The sequence below is a fragment of the Lactuca virosa genome, chromosome 5 (assembly GCF_052849685.1).
Source record: "Lactuca virosa cultivar CGN04683 chromosome 5, Lactuca_virosa_CGN04683_v6, whole genome shotgun sequence".
NCBI lineage: Eukaryota > Viridiplantae > Streptophyta > Magnoliopsida > Asterales > Asteraceae > Lactuca > Lactuca virosa.
In genome coordinates this window covers 450,139,619-450,163,930 of record NC_136430.1, presented here as the reverse complement: position 1 = coordinate 450,163,930, position 24,312 = coordinate 450,139,619, and the positions used below count along the sequence as shown (strand labels likewise).

The 24,312-nt window shown below is 40.0% G+C and overlaps 1 protein-coding gene across 1 annotated transcript; it reads left to right on the top strand.

Annotated features, from left to right (window-relative positions):
• Nucleotides 1-21,509: 21,509 nt before the first annotated feature.
• Nucleotides 21,510-23,334, top strand: LOC145115896 (11S globulin seed storage protein G3-like). Its single transcript, XM_079052254.1, has 3 exons — nt 21,510-21,898; nt 21,984-22,258; nt 22,344-23,334. The coding sequence occupies exons 1-3, from the start codon at nt 21,595-21,597 to the stop codon at nt 23,226-23,228; spliced, it is 1,464 nt and encodes a 487-aa protein (XP_078908380.1). The 5' UTR covers nt 21,510-21,594; the 3' UTR covers nt 23,229-23,334.
• The last annotated feature ends 978 nt before the right edge of the window (nt 23,335-24,312 follow it).

Here is a 24,312-nt window from a genome sequence, read left to right as displayed (position 1 = left end):
CGGAAAATACTTGGTTAATTGGTTGGGGTGGTGATCTACAGAATCGGGCAGTATGCCCTTTTCTGTTGCAGTTACGACACTGCATTTCCCGGAAATTTCCATTGTGGTGAAAATTGCACTTGTTGCATTTGGGGAGATTACCAACATAAGGCTTAGCTGGTGCAGGGTTAGCAGGAACAACAGTAGGTACAGTAGTAGCATGGACTGCCACTACTTGTTGCTTCTTTGAGGGTTCCTGAGAAGATTTGCCCTTCCTCTTATTCCAACCTTTCTTCTTGCTGTTGTTGTTGTTGTTTCCCTTGGGTTGTTCTGGAGCAGTTACCACAGAGTTTTGACGAGTTTCGTGGTCAATGAGTGACTGTGCCAGCTCTTTGGCACTGTCAAAGGTGACAGGCCTAGAAGCAATGACACTTGCCTGAATCTGGGGTGATAGTCCCCAAATATACCTCTCGATCTTTTTGCTCTCCAGAGCAACCATTTCTGGACAAAGTATCGCTAAGTCACATAATCGATTTGTGTAAGTTGTTATGTCTGAACCAACCATAGTAAGACCCCAGAGCTCTTGCTCAAGTTTCTGAATTTCCCCTCGCTGACAGTACTCCCGCATGAGCATGGTCTTCAGGTTTTCCCAACTTATAGAGTTAGCCACTACTAGGGTCAGTGACTTAACATGGCCATTCCACCATGTTAGGGCTCTATCAGCAAAGGTACAAACAGCAAATTTGACCTTGCTACTCTCTGGACAGGAGCAGATTTCGAAAATTGCCTCTGTCTTCTCAATCCCTTGTCTTAACGCCATCACTCCTCCAGTCCTGTTGAAGGTCATGGGTTTGGCGTTCGAGAAATCCTTATAGGTACACTCTCGTGAGTGCCCGTGACTCTCCTCGGGGTTAGAGGAGTGCGCACCAACTCCTGATCTAGTTGCTCTAGTGGTGTTTATATGAGACATAGCAGTTGCAACAGCCGCCATGACTGCCGCCTGAAACATGGCAGCGTCGAATTGAGGAGGTGGTGGCGGAGGTGGTGTTGGCGCTTCATTAACATTGACACGCCTTGGGTTTCTCCGAGGAGGCATCTTTTACTAAAAAGTTAAAAGATGGTAAGATATCAAGAGTGAACATGAATATGATATCTCTGAAGTAAAACACTTAGTTCAATATGAATCTTGTAAGGAAATAGAAGTCTACTGTAAATACCATCTTGCAACAAGATAATATGAAATTGAGTGGTTATTTTTCAAAGAGTATGAAAATGCATGTCGATTATATTGGCATATTGAATTACATAGAGTTTCTGAAAACTTGACCTTAGAGCAGGTCTACAATATACCAAAGTATTGGGAAAAACATCGACACTAAACCGACCTACCGAAAATGAAATTTTCGCGGTCGTACTGAAAGACATGAAAAATAACACTAGAACACATCCACAGACTTAACGATCAAAAGATTAAGTAGTGGACGAGTAGAGAGAAGTCTACTTATTAAACCAAAAGAAAGGATGAGTAGAGCATCTCCTACTGGCTACGTGCACCACTCGGATGAACCTTTAATTCGGCCAGCTGACGCTCCACATTAAGCAGGTGTCTTTCATACACTGTCTGGCGTACTCGGAGCTTTATGACTTCAGCTCGAGTTGCAGCTAGCTCTTTCTACAGAGCGTCATTGTCTCTCATAGCTCTCCCATGAGCAAATTCAAGATTGCGAATACGATCCGTATTGGCGTTCGTGTCCGCATCAAGCTCCACGGTTTGTTGAATGGCTGTCATTCCTAGCTCAACATTTCGAGCCACTCGGCGAACCAAGATGGGAATAATTTTGTCTGTAGAGCCTCCCCAACTTAGGTTGTAGAAGCTTCGGTCTCCGTTATAGGGTAAGGGTTGACCCTGCTCCCGGCTCCACCTACCCAATTTCTCAGCCCACGAAGGCGTCGGGCCTTGAAAATCCGGTCGAGGGTTAGGATTTGGGATGGGAGCCACCAAGGGAAGATCATTGACTTCTGGCTCGGAGTCAGAATCCTCTGGAAAATTTTCTGCAAAATCATCTTCCAAGGGAATTTCATGATTCTCTTCTGGCTCTGCATCGAGCCATCTACCTTGCCCTTGATCGGGAAAGTACGGGTCTCCGGGTAGATGAAATCCAACCATTGATATCTAAGCGAGAATAGGGATAAGAGATATAGAATATAATTAGTAACAATAGATTACAAATACTAGTTTCTACGAGAGAAACTTACAGTTAACAAGTAATGTATTATGTATGACTTGTTTTAGGTATTACTATAACTACAAAGTGTATACTAATTATATATAACTTGGGTATAATCGACCTTCGATTAAATGATCCGGCTCTAAATCCACAACCAAACAAGGAACGGGAAATGAAGCTAGATCACATATTCTAAGTCTAAATAACTTTAATTATATATAACTATAATATACCTATAATATTTACAGTTCTACCCATAATGGTTCTTTTGTTTTCACATGTTTGTTATTAGTATATAGTGCCTAAAATACCCCTATAGTATTTTAACTTTATGTTCTATTCTAGAGTTCTTCTGCATATGTATAGTTGGTAAGTTTTAGACATGTCGCAACACTACCATCACTCCCAAACACATGTTGGTCATATCTCAAACCAATATAGTTGATCAGGCTATATTAAACCAGATATGATTACATAACTGCCCAGGTTTGACTGCAATGTCCAACATCCAAATACTTTTAAGTTCTTATGACTGTGATACTGTACTTGTAGGTATGAGTGTTAGTATACTTCTTGTAAAAATACTTAAATTTTTAAAAAGTATACTTGTAGTCAGAGCTCTTAGCCCCAATGTATTTATAGTTTGTATATCTTTTATGGATTGATATACTGATTTCACTATAAACAATGCTCTGATACCAATCTGTCACACCCCCAAACCAGACGGTGGAAACGTCAGGGGGTGGATGACTTCATTTGTAGTATCACAACACATGCATCATAGTAATCAAAGTAAAAACAACCATTGTATTTAAAAAGTATAAATATTTACATGTGTTCAATCATTGTGTATTGAAACTAAAATAATTATACAAAAGGAGAAGACATGACTCAAAATAGCTCCATCTTCTCAAAAGCTCGGGGAGTACCTGTGTACTGATTCCCTGAGAATACAAGTAATTTGAAAAGAGAGTATCAACATAAAGTTGAGTGAGTGCATAAGTTTTTATGTTTGAAAGTATGTTTTCTGTATCTTGAGTATGTAATCTGTTCCAGAAAATCCTATATTTTCTGCTGTATATGAAAAGTAGTTTTAATCACATAAAACCGTTCTATTTGTAAATGAGTGTTCTGTTATTGAATTCCTTTTGTATAAACTCTATAAGTGAGATTATGCCTAGCTTCACCAGCTGTTATTGAATACTGAGATGTAATACTGTAAAAACTGTATCATGGTAAACTGGTACTTTGAAAATGTACTTACGTTTAGTTAATTATACACTAACGTATTGTTAATATCTTTTTAATGAGTTATTATAACCATACTGAGACTAAATGGCCTGACCCAACGCATTGAAGGCGTTGAAAAACTGTTGATAACAATTGTCACTCGTAGGTGTGTATGCCTGACTGTAGCTAGCAGTCTGAGTGCGGGGTTGTCAATCCCAATATAGATCTATACACACATTGTTTCGATCCCCGACTGGAGATTCTGGTTATAATGTTAGGACTTTAACTATGTGATTTAAATGAATTAAACAACCTGAATCGATTGACTCATAAAAAGCATATTGACGTTACATGTATAATAGTTATGAAAACCCAATCATTCTGAAATGAATGATTGATAGTATGCTCCTGAATTAGTATATGAAAGATGTATACTCTTGATTAGTTTTGAATCAAACCCTTGTTCTTGTAAAACAGTGTACTCTAGTATACTTGAATCGTGAATTAATGTTCTATGAATCATAAATTATACCTATTATAATTTATATGTACTTTCTGAATTGATACTAACTGTTCATGAATGTAACCCTTGCTCAACATGTTACAAAGCGTATTTGAACTGAATGAAATAACTTTTATATTTATATACATATACAATTATAAAGTAAAATTTAAACGATATTCGGACAAATAACCGATACTATAAGCCCACATCCAAACAAGGAAAAGGAACCAAAGTGGGTTATCTGTCCTAAGCCTTTTTAACCTTATATATATATATATATATATATATATATATATATATATATATATATATATATATATATATATATATATATATATATGATTTATGGGGAAAAATATAAGTTTATGAAATCATTTAAAAGAAGTTTAATATTTTGAAATACTTTTGGTGACTTGATGTCATTTTAACACAATCTTTGAAACCATTTGATTTGATGGTAACTGAAATCCTTTTTGATAAGATATTTTGAAACTATTTGTTTGTAACACATAATCTTTGTGTTAGACTTGTATCCCCCCCCCCCCTTAAAACAGTAAAAACTATGAAAATACGGGGGTATTAACTCACCTGTAGTAAGTTATTCGAATGAAAGATCGATATAGGATGCTAAGAATGTCAAGTGAAGTCTTGAACACAAATGGATCCTATTAAGCATATAATGACACATATATGTATATAATTAGTGTATATAACAACTAATCATGTAAGGTAAACAACCTTAGGTTCTAGGAAACACTTGAAATGAAGTGTTACAATCATATGTGATTGTTGAAAGGGTGTTCACGGCCACACTATAAGTGTTTACGGCCATAGAGGTGTTTACAGCCCATGGCTTGATCTTATGAAGGCTTTACGGCCAAGACTTGTTCTCATGAAGTGTTTACGGCCTCATCAAGAACGTATGAAGGGTTCACGGCCATGGATGAATGGTTCACGGCCGTGAACTCTTGAAGTTCATGTATTTGAGTGTTTGTTTCATGGTAGGATTCAAGTGTTTCTAATGTATAACAAGATGATTGAAGAGATACTCACGTTTTGAAGGTCTTTAAGGGGGTTTACGGCCCAAAGAACAAGTGTGTGTACTTGGTGTTCTTGGTGGAATGGATGGTGATTTGAAGATCTAAACCAAAAGTGTTGAATTCATGGATGAAATCAAAGAGATTCTTGTGAAAAAGAAGGATATCAAGTGAATATAGAAGAATCACTTACGATTTTGAAGAACAAGGGGAGTGTTCTTGATGATACTTGAGAGACTTTTGAGAGTTATTGACTTAAGGAGGTGAGAAATGAAGAAATTATGAATGAACACTACTCTTATGGAGAGGGGTTCATGGTTAGCATGGGTTCACGGCCGTGAACCCTAGTTTGCGGCCGTGAACTCCTTGTGAAGGTGCTTCCGGCTCAATTGCAACTCAGTGATCTCGAGTTAATACTTTCTAACACACAATCCTTGAGTGTACTAGGCTTAGAACTCTTAAACAAACCCTTAATAAAGTTAAAAGTTATTAGAAACAAGTCTGAATTTTAATTGAATGGATTAACTTTACAAGATGGAAATTAACGGGTTGTTACATTTGAGTCCAACTGTTATAGGGTTGAATCTTTTAATAAAAAATTATTTAATTTATGTTGCATGTAATTGTATTCATGTAGTAGTTAACTGGCACCAATGGAGGTCGTTTGGTAGTTGATGGTAGGGTGAGGTGTGGGTCCTAGAGGAGCCTAAGAAGCGCTTTAGTGCAGTTGCTACATTGTTAGCGGGTGTTCGAAGTACTATTATGATCAGGTAACTTAGAGGACTCGAGATGATTCTTGAGGCAAGTATGGAAATGTGTGGAAGGTAGTATTGGCCCCATACTACTGGAATCACATGATCCATAATTGATTCAAGGAAGACACGGGGATTCTAAGGAGCTGGTTGAGGGTAGATAGGATGGTTGGATAACCATGACTCGTGGAAGTGTTTCTGTATCTGTCAATCTTTTGGTTATGGTTGTTCAGGTTGAGGATGAGTCTGGTGATTGTGGTGCTTTAGCGGCCATGTCAGTTTGGTTTTGAATGGTGCATACCTAAGTGAGTTAGTTGATTTTGAGGTCTCAGGAGCCTTGCTCAAGTAGTGCCAGTTGGGTCGTAGGACTCAAGAAGGAAGCGGTTTTCGGGAGCGGATCAAGAATTTCGGTCGGAGGATGAGTGATTGGCAGATGGATTGGAATGTCACTATCTATGGCGAGTGTTATATCCTTTTAGATTTTTGAGTTCGGAGAAGGAGTGGGCAGGCTTGTGACTTTCAGAGTTGGGATGTAAACCCAGCAGGGGGCTAATTGGCTACGGTGTTTGGTGGTTGTATAACAGCGTGGGGATACGTAGGAGGATTTTTGTGGTATGAATGCCTCGTGATAAGACCAAGGGTCTGCTTCTTGGGACATAGGAAAGTTAGGTGCTAGCTGATGGTTTCAAGCGAATCGAGAGCGACAACTTTTTTTTGTCTCTGATGTATCTCGAATATGAGAATGATGCATTTTGGTATTTATGAATGATTTTTTTTGTGATGAATTGACGGTTGGGATTGCAGGCGAGGAGTGTATGTTTTGGGATAGTAAGTTGGTTTTTTGCTTATGCATTTTCATGAAATCCTTAATGTTAAAGGTAGTTATGATTGGAAATTTCCGATATTCAGAATCTCTTAGGGCTTGCTTGGTCCTTATCTGGAAGATCATCTTGCGTGTGTTATACCTTCCAAGATTCAGGGATGGTTGGTACTTTGTTGAGCCGGTTTGAGATATGGTTTGGTTGCAGCACTAGAGGGTAATAGTTCGAACCCTAAGTGGGGTAGAACTAGGTATTCTGCCTGGAGGACCATCAATCTGTTCGAGTTTATGGTATCGAAAGAATGGTTCATAGGGGTCTGCGGTGAGGGTTAAGTGGGCTGGACAAGATAGCAATGTAGCACTTTGTTCGAATTATATGCGTGGTTCTTATTTGGGTTATAGCCTTTGAATTGGAACAAGAGTATGACCGTTTATCCCATTTTCGGGTCGTGTGCGACCATATTTTCGTTGGATTTTGCGTTGGTGGCAGCTTGTACTATGAAAGGAATTGTGCGTGGAAAAAAAGTATGGCATTGTTACGCTCGGTTAGCGTTGAGAGGGAAGTTAGTTGGGGGCCTAAAGATACCCGGGAAGCATATTGATAGAGTTGATTCGGTGATTGAAATTTTGGGAGTCCCCGGCTCTGTGGTTCTCATTAGACGTTCGGTCTTATAACTAGGAATTTATGGAATATGTTGGCGTTGTACGTGATTCTCTTCAATGGTTATATAGATGAGACTTGCATATGGAGTCGCCTTGTTTTTTTTTGAATGGAGGTTTCAACAACAGTAAATAGCCATGGGTTCTATTTTTCTAGTTGGTTCTCATCGCGATTGTGCACTTATGTGCGAGATTAGCGTGACAAAGATTTTCCGAGGAGGTTTAGCCGATAAAATCTGCGGGTTTTCGGCTAGGAGGTTTCATTGTGAAGCGAAAGCGAGATCTAATTTAGAGGAAGAAATCTAATTTAAGCGGGGGAGAATAGTAACATCCTATTTCCTGCCATTTCTAGGCCATGGACCGGAAGTCGATTGTGTAAGGTTTTGGGCCTTAAGGAGGCAACGTTTAGTACTTGTGGAAGGAGGTAATGATAGTTAAGATATTTTACCCTTGAATTGTGTTCTAGTTTAAATGGTAGAAATGGAAAAGTCTTAGGCCGGGTCCTTGCATAAAACATGGATTTTTGTTCGAGAAGTTTTTAGTCAAAGATATTTTGATAATATTGTAGAGCTCTTCAACACCTTTCCGTGGATATAAAGAACGTCGAAAATGGATTTGGAACGAAGAAGTTATGATCGTTTGAAGTTAGGGCGGTTTTAGGTTAAGTCGCGTACGTTGGGCGTACTCAACGTGTACTCTGGGCGTACTAGGGCATCCCTAGTACGCTGGGCACTGGGCGTAAGTTGAGTATGTTGGGCGTACGCGATCAGTGCCCAAACCCTATTTTCTTGGTTTGTGCCCTATTTAAGCTCCTAAGCTTCCCCAAACCCATTCCATTCTCAGACTCCACCTCTCCAACACTCTCTCTTGAAACCCTAACCCTAGATTGAGCCTTGTGAGCAAAAAGAAGGTGTCTTTAATTTCTTTGGAGTGTTCTTGGTGTACCTTGGAGAAGAAGGAACTCATTGAAGAAGTGTTGGTTGCATTGGAGCTTGTAGATCCAGACTTTGTTCATCTTGATCTTTCTTCTAGAGGTATCAAGTTTGAATCTTGATGATGAAATTGTTAGCTAGTTTTGAGTGTTATGAGCTTTTGGTCACTTTAAGTGCATAAAGTTTAGATCTTGAAAGTTTCTGACCTTGTTATGGATAAATTTGGAAACTTTATCCATCTAAACATCATTTTGATTCAGATCTGAAGGTTGGAGACTTGGACTTAATGTATTAAGTTGAAAAAGTTGCACTTTTGGGTCCCTTTGAGACTTAAAGACTAAATCTTGTTTGTTGGTACCATTCTAATGGATAAATTTGGAAACTTTATCCATTATAGAGCTATTATGAACCATAAAAATGTGATCTTGGCCTTTCTATCCCTTCCATGAAGGAGTTGTAATGTCTTTTTGGGTTAAGAACTTAGGGTTTTGGAAATTAAGCATTTTATAGCCATGCAAAGTCATAAAGTTGGAAACTTTATGACTTAGGACATCATTTTGGGCTTGGATCTGAATTTTGGACGTAAGGGCTTAATGTAATAAGCTCTTAATGGAGTTTTGGGATTGGGCTGTGTATGCTGGGTGTACCTGGTGGTACGCAGTGCGTACGCGGTCAGTGCCCCGCTTTTGGTCAACATCAAAGTACGTTGGGCGTACTCTTTTGGTACGCAGGGCGTACTCCGTTGGGAAGAAATATTGAGTTTTGGACCTTGACCGTTGACTTTGACTTTGACCAGGGTTGACCAAATTTGACTTAAGGGTATTTTGGGTATTTTGAGCTATAGTTAAGCCTTGGTCTCTATCTGTTGAATAGGTGACCTATACAGCCGGTTGTAACACCCATAAAATTCAAGCCAGTTTAAAACTTTTTAAAACATTTAAAACCATTAAGTTATTACAGTTTACTTTCAAAATAATTTAAACATCAGAGTATCCCCATAATCAATCATGAAAATATAAGGAGGTGCACGATCACACCTTCGCCTTCGCGCGATCATCATAAGTACCTGAAACAATAACCGATAAATGTAAGCTCGAAGGCTTAGTGAGTTACCCTGAAAATACCAACGCCATACAAATATAACCATATCATATAAACATATAAGCAAACAACATGCATAATGAGCCATCAACCTGACTGGTCCGCCTCGCAGGCCTTCAGCCTATCTGGACCGCTCTCCGAGCCTTCGGCACGTCTGGACCGTCTCGCAGGGCCTACAACCTATCCAGACCGCTTGCCCGGCCTTCGGTCTGACTGACATGCCCTCCTGGGCCTGTAGTCTATCCGGACCGCCCTAGGTATCTTGGCCTACGACACGAAGTAGGACCTGCCTCAACCCATTCCCCAAACCAACAAACATGTGCACATACATATCATACGCTAGCTAGCAAGTACATATAATCATACAGATCTAACAGATCACTAATCATGGAAACCATCCTATAACCAGGATGTCGATCTAACCGATCACTAACACAACATCATCCTATATACCTGGAAACCGACCTAACCAGGTCACTAAGCATATCACCATCCTAACTACCAGGATGTAAATCAATAAGCATACCGTGCAATAAACTCGGATACAAATCCAATAAGGGCCGACATTGGTGCCTTAGACCCTGTTGATATAGTGAGGATAACTCACCTGGCACTGCTGAAGTCCCGCATATAAAACTCTAGCTGCTGGTTGACAGATTCCCGATCTATCAACATCAAACAATACCCAATTAATAATTGGGTTTCAAGCCCAAGGTCCAACTCACACTCCAAAGGCCCAAAAGTCAAGTAATGGACCAAAGCCCAACATATGGCCCAATTTTCCAAATTGGGCCCAGACCTCTACATGGTCTTACCCTAAGGCCTATCCATTTATTCTAGTCCAAACTGTTGGTACTCCAATGGCCCAATATCTCATAATCATCAAGATCCAATTATGGCCCGCCTATGGCCTAATTTTCCAAATTGGGCCCAAGTCCTTCACATGGGCCTTACCCTAAAGCCCATCCAATTATTTTGGTCCATTTACTTGTTCTTGGATAGCTCATCAATAGTCCAATCACCAAAGCCCAATAGAAAGGCCTAACTCAAGGCCCAAGTGAAATTAGGGTTTTCACATGAAATGACGATTAGGGTTAAGCGTTTCTTACTTAACCCATTAAGGACTTAATCCATTAAATCCAATATTGCCTTAGGTTAATTGCGAATGATTATTAATTAATGTTTTAAGTTTATTAAATAATTCCAGTGTGGGTCCCGATCAATCCCCAAAATTAGGGTTTCCTAACATTAGGGTTTTCCAAACCCTAATTAAACCCACATACTAGCCCATTAGTCAAATGGTTGGGATTTTAGGTCAATTAGGGCTTCATTGGGCCCATTAGGGTTTCATTAGTCGGGCACCACCCACTACCACCTCGGGTAGTGGTGGTCAATGATGGATCACGGCGGCGGCCACCACCTCGTGGTGGTGGTTATGATTCTTAGCTAAAATATTCAAACATCCCAAAATAACAATCACACACACAAAAGCACACAGCCACCCAAGGTGGCGGCAGAATGGCGGCGTGAGGTGGCAACCACCACCTCATGCCGGTGACGGGTCGTTTTCTTGATTATTCCAGCCGTACAATACAATTTACAACAATATCCAAATAACACACACACACACATAAAATAACACACACTCACACATACAGCCACCCTTGTGGTGGCTGGCGGTGGTAGATGGTGGCAGCCACCACCTCACGGTGGTGGTGGTGACTTTTCCGACCAAATATACACCCAAACACCACTTCACTATAATAAACACACGCACACGCATGTCTTCTATTCACATAAGGAGTCCAGCCACCCACCTAGTGGAATAAGGCGATGATGATGGCGTGAAGCGGCGGCAGCAGCAGCGTTGAAGGTAGCAGCCACCATGGTCGACCGCCATGGTGGTTCTTCGTGACTCCCTTTCGATAGAAACCACACGCACATACAAACTCATCACGAACCACGAACCACAACGATGGCTGACGGCGGTTTGCGGTGACACGAGGTGATGACATCTTTGTTCTTCGCCGGCAGTGAATGGAATAGTGGCGGTGATCATGGCTGAAACGCAGCAAGCGAAGGGCAGAGAGAGAGAGAGAGAAGACAGCGACGCGAGTTGTAGCAGCAGCAATGGATAGTTTCGCCGGTCGGAAAACGCGTATGAAAGGGGTGGTGGTGCGGCGCCGGAGATCGAAGAAACGGAGGTGGCGACAGCAAAACTCGGTGAAACAGCCGTATGGCGGCAATGGCAGCGATGAAACTCAACCCAGCACCTTCGATCGGTCCTCCACGATACAACATCGGTCTTGGTGGTTCCTCCCAGCGACACCCGACGTCCGACGATGGTATAGTTGGTGGCGGCTAGAGATACAAGTGATGGCTACATCTCTAGGGTTAGGGTTTGATGGGTAGTGAGGTTATATACCCGGTTCATACAAGCTTCTCCCCATAAGGACACCTTTAGTCCCTCACTCACTTCTTTCCTTTCAAATTTAATCCAAATGTTACCAAACAGCCCTTCCTATACAAAACCCTTTTCAATTTGGGTTCAGAATTTACCATTTTGTCCCTGCCCCCAAGAATTTATTCAATATAAGTCCAAATGATACCAAAGACCCTCTGACTTCTAAAATCCTTTGCAAAATAAATCCAAAATTATACTTTAACCCCTGGAAATTCAAATCGTGTCATCTGGCTTCCCGAAACCAACACCCCGCTAATTATTATTTGATTTTGGGTTATAATAATATAAAATAATGATAATAATTACTTCTCGGGGTTTCAGGTTAATATCTAATCGATCTTTTTTAAATGGGGTGTTACACCGGTATTCGAGCAGTATATGGTTCAACTATTTGTCAGACTGGGAGGTGAGTTTTCCTCACTATACTTACGGGTCGAAGGCACCAAGGCCGGCCCATTGGATTGATATCCTGGTTTATCGTATGTTGTTATGCTGTGTTTTTGGATAAGGTGTTTAAGTCCATAACTATACTTGGTGTGTACTTGACCCGGTTTGGCATGGTCCATTTGGGTTGCATGGCATCTCAACAATTGGATAGACAAAATGAGAAAATGACACGTATGATTTGTTAATATATTATAAGTTCTAATATATTAATATGAAATCATATTATTTAATTAGTATTGATCAAGAATTAATTTGGAATTAATTTTGTGATCAAAAGAGACTAATTAAATATATGGGGATTGATTGTGTAAATCATTCATTCTTATATAGTGGGCTTATGATCCATGATTCACTAGATTGGGCTAAGTCTCATTGGGTGCTCCATGGAGGTTAAAACCCATGGGTCATGGAGGAAATGAAAAGCCATGCACATTAGGGTTTACATGGTGTAACCCTACATGTGGCACACTATATAAAGAGCCCCATGGCAAGCAAAATCGGCCACTAAGACTAAGAAAGCAGGGCTAGCCGAATTTGTGCACAAGTGTACTTCTCTCAAGTTATTCCAAGAGTTGTGGTGTTGTGTGAAGCATTTGAGGCATCACATTTGGGGTGCTAGGCTCACAAGGTCTTAAGGAATCCAAGCAACAAGCAATGTATGTCATTCTACTAGTTTTGTATTTCAAGTACCTCATAACATGCTAGTTAGGATGAGAACCTTGGAAAAATCAAATTTACATGTATATTAGAGAAAACATAGATCCAAGGTTTCTAGGGTTGCATGTACACCATAGGAGTGTTAGAATGCTCAAAACCATCAGTGGTATCAGAGCCTAGGCCTGTTTTCATTATACTTGATGCAAATTGCTGAAAAAAGTCGAAATTATGTTCACTGTTTAGTGAACTCGCCGAGTCCATGGGGGGACTCGACGAGTCCAAGTGAAACTTCATCCTACTCGTCGAGTAGGTTCTTGCACTCGGCGAGTAGGAGGCCCTGTGTGCATATTTTCGAGTTTTGTTGCTGGAATTGGACTAGAATCATTACCCTAAACTGCTTTGGATTTATAAAATCTATTTTTGATGTGGTAATGATTATGCTAATCCATTTTCAAAGGTTATTATCAAATTTTCAAGTTTTATATATGTTTATATGATTCTTGAAAATTGTTGATATGGGTGTTCATGCTCATGAGTTTTGGTAGATCATATGAATTATTTACAAATTGTTTGTTAGTGTAATTCTTGATCTAAATGCATTTTAATGGACTCCATAACTTGTCCTCAAGTTATGGAATTCCAAAACTCTTTTCTTTAAAATCATTAAACTCATAAGTTATTGAATATGAAAGGTTTTGAATAGTTTCAAAACTTGCCCTCAAGATTTGGAATTTCTAAAGTCACTTTAGAAAACTTTAATTCCAAACCCTAGAGTTTTAAAAGTTTAAAATTCAACCCTTATACTTTATAGTATTATAAGTTAATAATATATATATATATATATATATATATATATATGTATGTGTAAGATCAAGTCAGTCTTACCGTTAGTAGGCCTCATTCACGAAGTCGGTCTATAAGGGGGGTATAAGGTTGTTGCCTATAAAATGGCAGCTTAATGGGTGTCCACTCTTACCCACCGCTTCCTTGACTGGTGGAGGGTCGTTAGCCAAACGGGGAGGACAAAGACTATAATTCTCATTAAAAGTATAATGATAAATATAAAGTAACTAAACCTTTTATAATTCCCAATCTTAGTTACTTTAGGAAAATGTGAAATTGATGCTAACCCATGGAATTACACTTTGCACCTTGCTAAAGTCGTTAGTGGAGCGTGTGTGGTTAACCGGCACACTAACTTGGACTTAACAAGGGTGGTAAAGGGTGGCTTAAGGTTTATCGTAGATCGGTGGAGCGTGTGTGGTTAACCGGCACATCGATTAGGTGATAAAATTAAGAGTACCAAGTTAATTTGCATGGTTATTCACACCTTGTTTGTGATCCTCGGTATCCCAGTCATATACTTAAAGGTCATAATCGAGATTTAAACATGCCATTGAATTGTGCAATGAATCTCAAAAGATCTAGGGGTACCAATCCAATTAAAACCTAATTATCTATTTCGTTTTCATGGTGGAAATTGGTAAATCGTCATTTACCTACCTTCAAATATTCTATAGCTTGGATTACGACATCCCTCTTCCAAGTTATAAAATATTGTGTTGGGTCCTAGCCATAATATTTCATTTTGGGTGTCTTATTAAGGACTCTTTATCTAGTCTAAACTTGTCTTTCTTCCTTTTCAGATGTCTTCCAACAATGCTTCTAGCTCAAACCCTTCTGGCTCATTCTCTCTCATGAACCTTTGTGGGAGAGTCATCTTTGATGGTTCCAACTTCAAAGATTGGATTAGGAACATCAGGATGGTCACTCGTTATCAGGACAAGGAATATGTCCTAGACAAGGAGTTGAAGGAAATCGATGAGTCATCTGCTACTCCAGAGGAGATTGCTGAGTGCACTAGCCATGAGAAGGATGCCACTAAGGTGTCTTGTATCTTGTTGGCTACCATGACAACAAAACTCCAGAAATCCTATGAAGATTTCTACCCTTATGAGATGCACCAGGACCTGATGGAAAGATACCATCAGAGTGCTCCTCAAGAGAGGTATGAAATCATCTACTCCATGATAACAACCAGGATGAAGGATGGTGAACCCATCACGAGCCACTTGCAGAAGATGCAAAGGTTTGTGGACCGATTGCTTAAGTTGAATGTGAACTTCCCTGAGGAGCTGGCTATTGATATCATATTGCACTCCTTACCTCCATGTTATGATCAGTTTCGTATGACTTATCATATGAACAAGGAGGCGGTCACACTTAGCAAACTTTAAGGGCTTTTGAGGACAGCCAAAACTGGCCTCAAAGGTAAAACGGTTGTATCTACTCCTACCATAGCCCCTGTTCTGGCAATCGGGCAAGGTAAAGGGAAAAAGAGGAAGGCCTCTTCGAAGGGTACCAAGGGAAAGTATCTTGACGGCTCCTCTTCGAGTGGAACCAAAGGAGGTTCTGCTACTCCCTCTTCCAACCCAAAGGATGCACAATGCTTCTACTGTCAGGAAAGGGGAACTGGAAGCGAAGCTGCCCCAAGTACTTGCAAGATGTTAAGGATGGGAAAGTAAAACCCACCCATGCAGGTATTTACACTATATTGTCTAATAACTCACCACATACTAATTCTTGGGTCCTTGATACAGGGTGTGGAATTCACATATGTTCTGATTTGCAGGGCCTAAAAAGAAGTGAGGATGTGGAGCATGGGAAGATAAACTTGATCATGGGGAATAGGAAAGCTTCACCTGTCACCAAGATTGGAGTTTATTCTTTATTGCATAGTAGTGGGTTAATATTAGATTTGAATAAATGTTGTTACTCGTCTGAAATGGCGAGAAATATTATTTCCTTTTGTGGTTTGTACCAACAATGATTTACTTTTTCATTTGATAATGAATGTGGTGGTATTAATGCTTTCTATAATGGTGTTCTTTATTGTAAAGAATTACCTTGTGATGGTGTATATGAAACTGTGTCGGTTGTAGACAACTTAGGAAATAATGTTTATCATATTGATTCTTCCACTAGTTTGGATAAGGCATCCTTGTGGCATTGTCGTCTTGGACATGTCAACAAGAAGCGCATAGGCCAACTCCAAAAGGCTGGAGTCTTGGAGTCATTTGACTTGAGGTCAGATGATAGTTGCGAATCTTGTTTACTTGGAAAAATGACTAAGTCACCCTTCACTGGTACTTGTGCTAGGAGTGAAGGTTTGTTGGACCTCATACACACAGATGTGTGTGGACCCTTCAGAACCGCCACAAGGGATGCTAACCGTTTCTATGTGACTTTTACTGATGATTACAGTAGATATGGTTATGTCTACTTAATCATGCATAAGTCAGAAACCTTTGAGAAATTCAAAGAGTTTAAACAGGAAGTGGAGAATCAGTTGGGCAGGAAGATAAAGATGCTCCGATCCGATCAAGGTGGTGAGTATCTTAGTATCGAGTTCCTTGACTATCTTAAAGAATGTGGAATTGTTTCACAATTGACACCTCCTAGGACACCACAGCTGAATGGTGTGGCTGAGAGGCGCAATCGAACCTTGTTGGACATGGTTCGTTCCATGATGAGTCGAGCTTCGTTACCAATCTCATTTTGGGGGTATGCCTTAGAGACTACCGCCCATATCCTTAATCTAGTCCCTACCAAGAAGGTTGCCATAACACCTCACGAGATGTGGACTGGGAAAGTTCCCAATTTAGATCACATCAAGATTTGGGGTTGCGAGGCTTTTGTGAGGCGCGAGACTCGCGACAAGCTCGAACCTCAAAGTGAGCGGTGTATTTTCATCGGCTACCCACATAAATCCTTTGGTTACATCGTCTACAGACCTAGTGAGAATGTGGTCTTTGTGGCAAGGAGAGGAGTCTTTCGTGAGAGAGAATTCATAAGCCAAGGAAACAGTGGGAGGCAAATTCATCTTATATAAAGGAGAGGAGTCTTTCGTGAGAGAGAATTTCCTGTCCTAAGGCCTTGAATCAAGCCCTACTCGTCGAGTAGCAGCAGGTTGGTCCACGTATTTTAGTGACCTACTCGTCGAGTCCAAGGAGGGACTCGACGAGTAGGAGCTGAAGGAAGAAACCCTAATTTCCGGGGTTTTGCACCCTATTTAAGGATCACTTATCCCCCTTAGCCTCTCTTACTGCTCCCCTCGAATTTAGAAACCCTAATTCATGTTGTTCTCTATATTGGTGTGCTTCTTAGCTTGGAAGAGAGATTTTGGTGAGGAAAGGTTGGAAGATCAAGAAGCTTTGAACAAGGAACAGCTGGGGATCTGAAGTCTACCTCAGTTTATCACCATTTAGAGGTATCAAGTCATCACCTTGAGCTTCTTCTAGTTGAACCCCCTTTCTATTTTGAGTTTTGGGACCATTTTGGGCATTTGGTGTTGCATTTCGAGTGATGAACCAAGATCTGAAGTTGCAACTTCAGATCTAGGCTCATCTTGGCCCTTATCATCATAAAGTCTCAGTCTTTAGTATGTTGGTGAAGCTCTTTTGCCTAGAACCCCTTCTTTAGCTTGTTTTAGGTCATTATCACCTTGCATGCACGTAAAGTTTGCAACTTTACGTGATAAACATGCCTTGGGAAGCTGGATCTACAATATGGAGCCTTAGCATGGCTTAAAAAGCATCTGTATGGATGAAGGATTGAAGGGACTCGGCGAGTCGCAAGGTCGACTCGGCGAGTCATATGAAGATGGTCATGAACTCGACGAGTTGATGAACAACTCGGTGAGTCCGATGAAGTTTTGCCTTGGGCTCGGCGAGTCAGTCGAATGACTCGGCGAGTCGGCTAGGGTTTTTCCCAACCTTTGGACATGCATGAACTCGGCGAGTTATAGGGGAACTTGACGAGTCAACCAAGGATTTCACGACTTCTCGAGTCCAGGAAGGACTCGACGAGTCGGTGAACTACACTCGACGAGTCGGGTCAACATGGACTGTTGACTTTGACTGTGGACTTTGACTTTGACCAAGGGTTGACCAGTTGACCTCTGGGGCATTTTGGTAATTTGGAAATTTATGGAAAAAGGGTTTTATGGTAACTATAGGTGGTGGAGTTCGTGTTAGTGATTCGAGAGTTGAGCCTATCATTATCAGTGCGACATTGTGATGTGAGTTATCCTCACTATACTCAAGGGTCTAAGGTACCAAGGCCGGCCCTTTGAATTGTTATTGGTTATGTTATGCTGGTATGATCTGTTAGATCGGTATCCTAGAGGGTAGGATTACATTATGTGACATGTGGTATGACCTGCTAGTTCGGTATCCTAGAGGGTAGGATAATATTATGTGGTATGTGGTACGATCCGTTAGATCAGTTGTTGTCTATATATTGTTATGTGATTATCTGTTATATGTGCACATGTTTGTTTGGCGGTTGAGGCTTATCTGCTTTGTGCGAAAGCCAATAGACCTGGGCATTCCAACCTGTTGGTTGTGGGCCGTGAGTATTCCATCTCGAGGATGACTGGACTCATAGTATGTGGGCATTCCAACCTGTTGGTTGTGGGCCTGGGGTATTCCATACCGAGGATTATTGGACCCATAGTATGTTGGCATTCCAACCGAATGGTTGAAGGCCTGGGGTATTCCAACCCGATGGTTGACTGGACCCATAGTATGTTGTTATTGATTATATGCGTTGTTGCGGGTATGAGTATTTTGGGGGAACTCACTAAGCTTTCGGGCTTACAGTTTCAGTTTATTGTTTCAGGTACATCAGGGGATCGCGACAAGGCGAAGGCATGATCGTACAGCTCCTCATGTTTTGTTTATGTTTCTGGGAAAACTCTGATATTATACATTTTGAAAACAAAGATGTAATGATCTTTAATGGGTTGAAATGTTTTTAAAAGTTTTAAATTGGCCTGATTTTATGGCTGTTACATTTGTATTTTCCCCTTATACTAATATACAAAACTCTCCTTATGTTTCTAATCCTTTTGTATTTTTTTATCAAAACACCTCTATACTTTTCTATTATTTGTTGTTTTACTTTTCAACCTCCAGGAGGCTGTTTTTGTTTTTAAAAGGGATTTGGTTTGATAAATGGGTGTATGAATATTTATAATGTTGATGGCGGAATTAGTGAGGTTGCTAATGTAATGTATATATGTTTTAAGTCCTACATCGCTTGGTGCTTCACTACAAATAAAGTATACATTTTGGAAGGTTTGATGTGACAAATATATATATATATATATATATATATATATATATATATATATATATATATATATTAGGGATGTGCAAAAAACCGCACAAACCGCCCGCACCGCACCAAACCGCACCACGTAATGCGGTTTAGAATTTCGTGGTGCGGTTTGCGGTTCATCATTTTATCAAACCGCACTATGCGGTGTGGTTTGCGGTTTGTATTTATAAATCCGCGGTTCAAACCGCACCGCACCACATGTTATATATATACTTTTTTTTCTTTACTTTATTATAATTTCAAATCACGATTTAGAAACGATGTATTTAAATATATTTCTTACAATAACCAAATATCTATAACGTAACATTAAATCACTATTAGATGAAGATCCCACGGTTTACAAGAATATAGTAACTATAACGGCAATATAGAGCAATAACAATGACACTTACAAAACTATACTAGCATGAATCACAATTTATTAAAAACGATTTAACTTGAAAATTGTATTTGTTTTTATAAAATGAAAGCAATCAATTTTTTTAACCGGGTCAGTTTTTTGGTTTTTTGATAGATTTAATGTTGAACAACTCATTAAACCGCAACCAAACCGCATAAACCGCCCGCAGCAAACCGCACCGCATAACGCGGTTTTGAACATCTGTGGAGCGGTTTGCGGTTTCTAAAATATTCAAACCGCATATGCGGTGCGGTTTGCGGTTTTGACTCTAAACCTCACCAAACCGCACCGCGCACACCCCTAATATATATATATATATATATATATATATATATATATATATATATAGTCTTTATTTTTTTTTTGAAGTAAGAACCGGAAACCGGAACCGGCGGTTTCGGTTTCAGTTCCAACATCTTAGGAACCGTTTTTTCGGTTCCGTCAAATTTAGTCGGGTACCCGTCTATGCTGACCCCTAACTCTGAATTGTCACAAAACAAGATATAATTTTTCATTTCAACCTAAGACTCTGAGCCAATGCACTCTTAGTTAATCTGTCAACAATCACCAAAATCATATCATATCATACCTCTTATTTGTCATGGGCAACTTTGTCACAAAATTGATGGTGATGTTGTTCCTATTTTGGTACTTTAACTGATTCTAAATCGTCATAAGATCTTTGATGCTCAGTTTTTACCAACGAGCAAGTCAAACACATGCGCGTCAATATAATTTGCAATGTCTACTTTCATTGTCAGTCACAAATACAATAGTTTCAAATCCAAATACATCTTAGTACTTCCAAGATGTATCGAGTACCTTATTTATGTGCTTCATCTAATAAGAACTTGTTTCATACAAATAATATCTCCTTATCTTTAATGCATGAACTATTACTACCAACCAAATCATGGTCATACTTCAAGTCTTCAACTAGTGCATTGTTTTCACAACTAAAATCATATATAATTACGAAATTTCATCAATACCATTTTATCCTAGATTACATAGTTTTAATATCCTTTACGCAAGTTAAACTTTGGTTTTAGTCTTGAGAAATATTACAATGTCTATTTAAAGGAATTGTTATATGTAGGGGTAATATTACTTTTTTTTAACAGCAAGACTTTATTAAAAAACAGCAGGAAGATGGAATTACAAGCTACAATAGATAGGGTTATCAACCCATGAGTCCCAAGACAAAGATCTCCCCCACTTAGCTCTATTTTTAAGCCACAAAAACCCTAAAACTTTGACATCAAAAGCAAGAAGAGAAGGGTTTTTCACTTTGCTATTAAAGATCAAACTGTTCCTGTACGTCCAAATAACCCATAAGAAGGCCCTAGAGATCGCATCCATGATATCTTTCTTTCCGTTGCCTTTTTTGTGGATTGAGTTTACTCCAATGAGGTTGTCCAAAGAGTCATTTTCATTGAGAGCATCCTTCCACCACAAGGGTAGAAGTGCTCCCAACTCCCTAGTGGTTGAACAATCTTTAAATATATGATCTTCATTCTCCTCAAACGCATTACACATCGGGCATAACGTACTTGGAATACCCACCCCCCTCCGAGCAAGGTTAGCTCTCGTTGGTAGGGGTAATATTACTGAAGTGTCTAAATAGGAAAAATGTCACAGAATCTACATTATATGAAATTAAAATGTTATTTATAATGTAAATTTTAATTGAAAACGGAAAACTTGAGCATTTATGGTTTTGGTTTAGAGAAATTGGCTTGGTCTCCAAACCACTGAACGAAAGCCAAACATTTTTTTTTTTAAATTAAAGAATTTAAACACAAAACAATAATATATATTTCAAATAAAAATTTAATAATACCTTGGTTATAGTTTTAAATTTTTCGGAGCATGGATAATCACTTTCTTTAAAGCTATCTTAAACTAAAAAAAATTAATAAATATTATTTGAATATATCTAGCTTACTTTGTGAGTGATTGTTCATCACCCTTCGATTTGTTATAATGTTGATCCATACACAAACACACTTGTACCTCTTGCGATGGATCTCCATTCAGTCTCTTGTACACATGTATACTCTCTTACTTCCATGTGTTCTTCTTTCCATGCCGTTCCCTCTTACATGTCACTCCCTCCTTCACCTTCTTCCTCCATAAAAACCTACCTCTCGTTCTCAGTTCGCCACACACCTTGCATTCGCCACACCTTCATCTATGGCGTCCAAAGCTTCTTTGCTTCTCTCGTTCCTCCTACTCTTCTCCACCTGCCTCGCCCACCACCAGCAACAACAGCAGAAACAGCAGCAGCTGCCGCAAAACCAGTGCCAGATTGGAAGAATCGACGCTCTTGAGCCGTACGATAGGATCCAAGCCGAAGCTGGTGTCACTGAGTTCTGGAACGCCGATGAGCAGCAGTTTCAGTGTGCCGGCGTTGATTTTCTCCGACACCGGATTCAACCTGGTGGACTTCTCTTGCCATCCTACGTCAACGCCCCTCTCTTGTCCTTCATCGAAAAAGGTGTTTTATTTTTCCTTTCCAGACTTTGAATTAATTCAAGAATAGGAATTCATGGGTTGTTGGCTTGTTCATCTGATCTCTACAGGAAGGGGTGTTCATGGGGTTATATTGCCGGGATGTCCAGAAACCTATGAATATTCTCAGGAACAACAGTTTTCCGGTCAGAGCGAACGCAGAGGACAGAAGTTTGAAGGGTTAGAAGATCGCCATCAGAAAGTACGGAACTTGAACCAGGGAGATGTTGTTGCCATTCCCGCCGGAACAGCTCACTGGATTTATAACGACGGCGAGACAGAACTTGTTGCTGTAGTCTTCTTCGACACTCAGAACAGCGCTAACCAGCTTGATCAAAACCACAGGGTAGATAAATTACGTTAGTTCAAAACTATTAATTACCACTTGTAGAACTAACTAAAAGATTCGAGCTTATAATTAAATGTTTCAGAGATTCTTCCTCGCCGGGAACCCTCAAGGTCAAAGCGAACAACAACAAGGTCAGAGACAACCACGCAGACAACAAGGTCAGAGCCAGCAGGAGCAGCCCTACCGCAATGCTGGCAATATCTTCAACGGTTTCGATGTGGAGTTCTTAGCAGAAGCATTCAACGTTGACAGGGAGACTGCTGAGAAGCTTCAAGGACAAAGAGACCAAAGAGGTCACATCGTTAACGTCGAACAAGATCTTCAAATCATCAGGCCACCGCAAACCAGACAACAGCAAGAACGAGAACAACAGGGTGGACGTCAAGGTGGACGGAGCAACGGTTTTGAAGAAACCATTTGCAGCTTGAAGCTAAGCGAGAACATCGATAACCCCACCCACGCCGACTTCGTAAACCCACAAGCCGGCAGGATTTCAAACCTCAACAGCTTCAAATTCCCCGTTCTCCGGCAACTTCAACTCAGCGCCGAGAGAGGCGAACTCCACCCGAATGCAATTCAGGCACCACACTGGACATTAAACGCCCACAGTCTTGTGTACATCACCGACGGAACCTTGAGGATACAGATCGTGAACAACGCAGGGGAGTCAGTTTTCGACGATGAGCTCAGGGAAGGACAGGTGGTGGTGATCCCACAAAACTTTGCAGTGATCAAGAGAGCCGGTCAACAAGGATCGAGGTGGATTTCTTTCAAGACCAATGACAACGCTATGATAGCTAATCTTGCTGGTCGTGTATCGGCCATCAGGAGCATGCCGGTGGATGTGGTGGCGAATGCGTATCAGTTGTCAAGAAACGACGCTCAGAAGCTGAAGTTCAGCCAGCAGGAGTCGCTTTTGCTTAGCCCCAGCTCTTATTCTAGGAGCCAGGGGAGGGCTTCGGCTTAAGTGAAAGTCTCTGCACTGACTTTAGGGTTTGAATAATTAATAAAGGATGTAACAAGAGTTGTATAATAGTGCAAGAGTAATAAGACCTTAAAACCTTTCAAATTTTGCTTATCTTTGCATGCTCTTAATTTTAATGGCAAGTCGCAAATTGCATCTATTTTCATATTTCAAAATGCAATTTTTTTATTTGATAGTATAAATCATAAACTGCTAATTCAATAATATGCTCTGCTCAAAATAAATCAAAACACTTGATTTAAGGTGATTATAAATTGCATCTATTTTCATATTTTTTGAAAGTGTATTAATTTTGTATGCCTTTTTTTTAACGGCAGGTCACCACAAACTAGGATTCGAAAACATTTCATACTAAATGTGATATATATGATCATTGATATAAGCCATCTATCTTGATGGTGGTTAATTTCATAGCAAACAAGAAAACCACTACAAGAAATTAGAGTAGTATTACCGGCGACGGCTTGAGGTCGAAAATGTCGCCGCTAATACCTTTAGCGGCGACCCGTCGCCGCTAAAAGGTCGCGGCTATTGGTTCGTCGCTAATGCTCCTTTGGTCGTCGCTATTGCCTTCTGACGCCGCTAAAGGCGCGTCGCTGCTAATACTATATGTCGCCATTAAAGGTGTCGTCGCTATTTATATGTATTTGTATACATACAAATACACATACATACATAATACACATGCAAAATACACATATACATACAAAAACACATACATATACAGAATTTACATACAAAATACACATATACATATAAATGATCATACAAAAACACATATACATACATAAAAATACATTCAAGATACACATATACATACAAATGCAAATACAAATACATATCCACATCTACAAACACAAAATACACATACAAATACACATCTAAAATATCAAAATTATCAAAATTTCGTCATGAACAGTGGTGGTGGCGGTATACTCCGGCAAAAACGGTGGGGGTCTCAAAATTCCGACAATCAACACAATTTTAGTAGGGAGAAGAGAAAAGGAAAAGAAAAAGGGGGAAAATGGAGAGGAAGAGGGGTGAAATATCGAAGATTTCGGTGATC

Excerpts from the sequence above, each read along its gene's own strand:
- LOC145115896 (XM_079052254.1), top strand. The coding sequence starts at position 21,595 with ATGGCGTCCAAAGCTTCTTTGCTTCTCTCGTTCCTCCTACTCTTCTCC. Across the intron at positions 21,899-21,983 it reads CTTGTCCTTCATCGAAAAAG|GAAGGGGTGTTCATGGGGTT; the intron begins GTGTTTTATTTT and ends TGATCTCTACAG. Across the intron at positions 22,259-22,343 it reads AGCTTGATCAAAACCACAGG|AGATTCTTCCTCGCCGGGAA; the intron begins GTAGATAAATTA and ends TAAATGTTTCAG.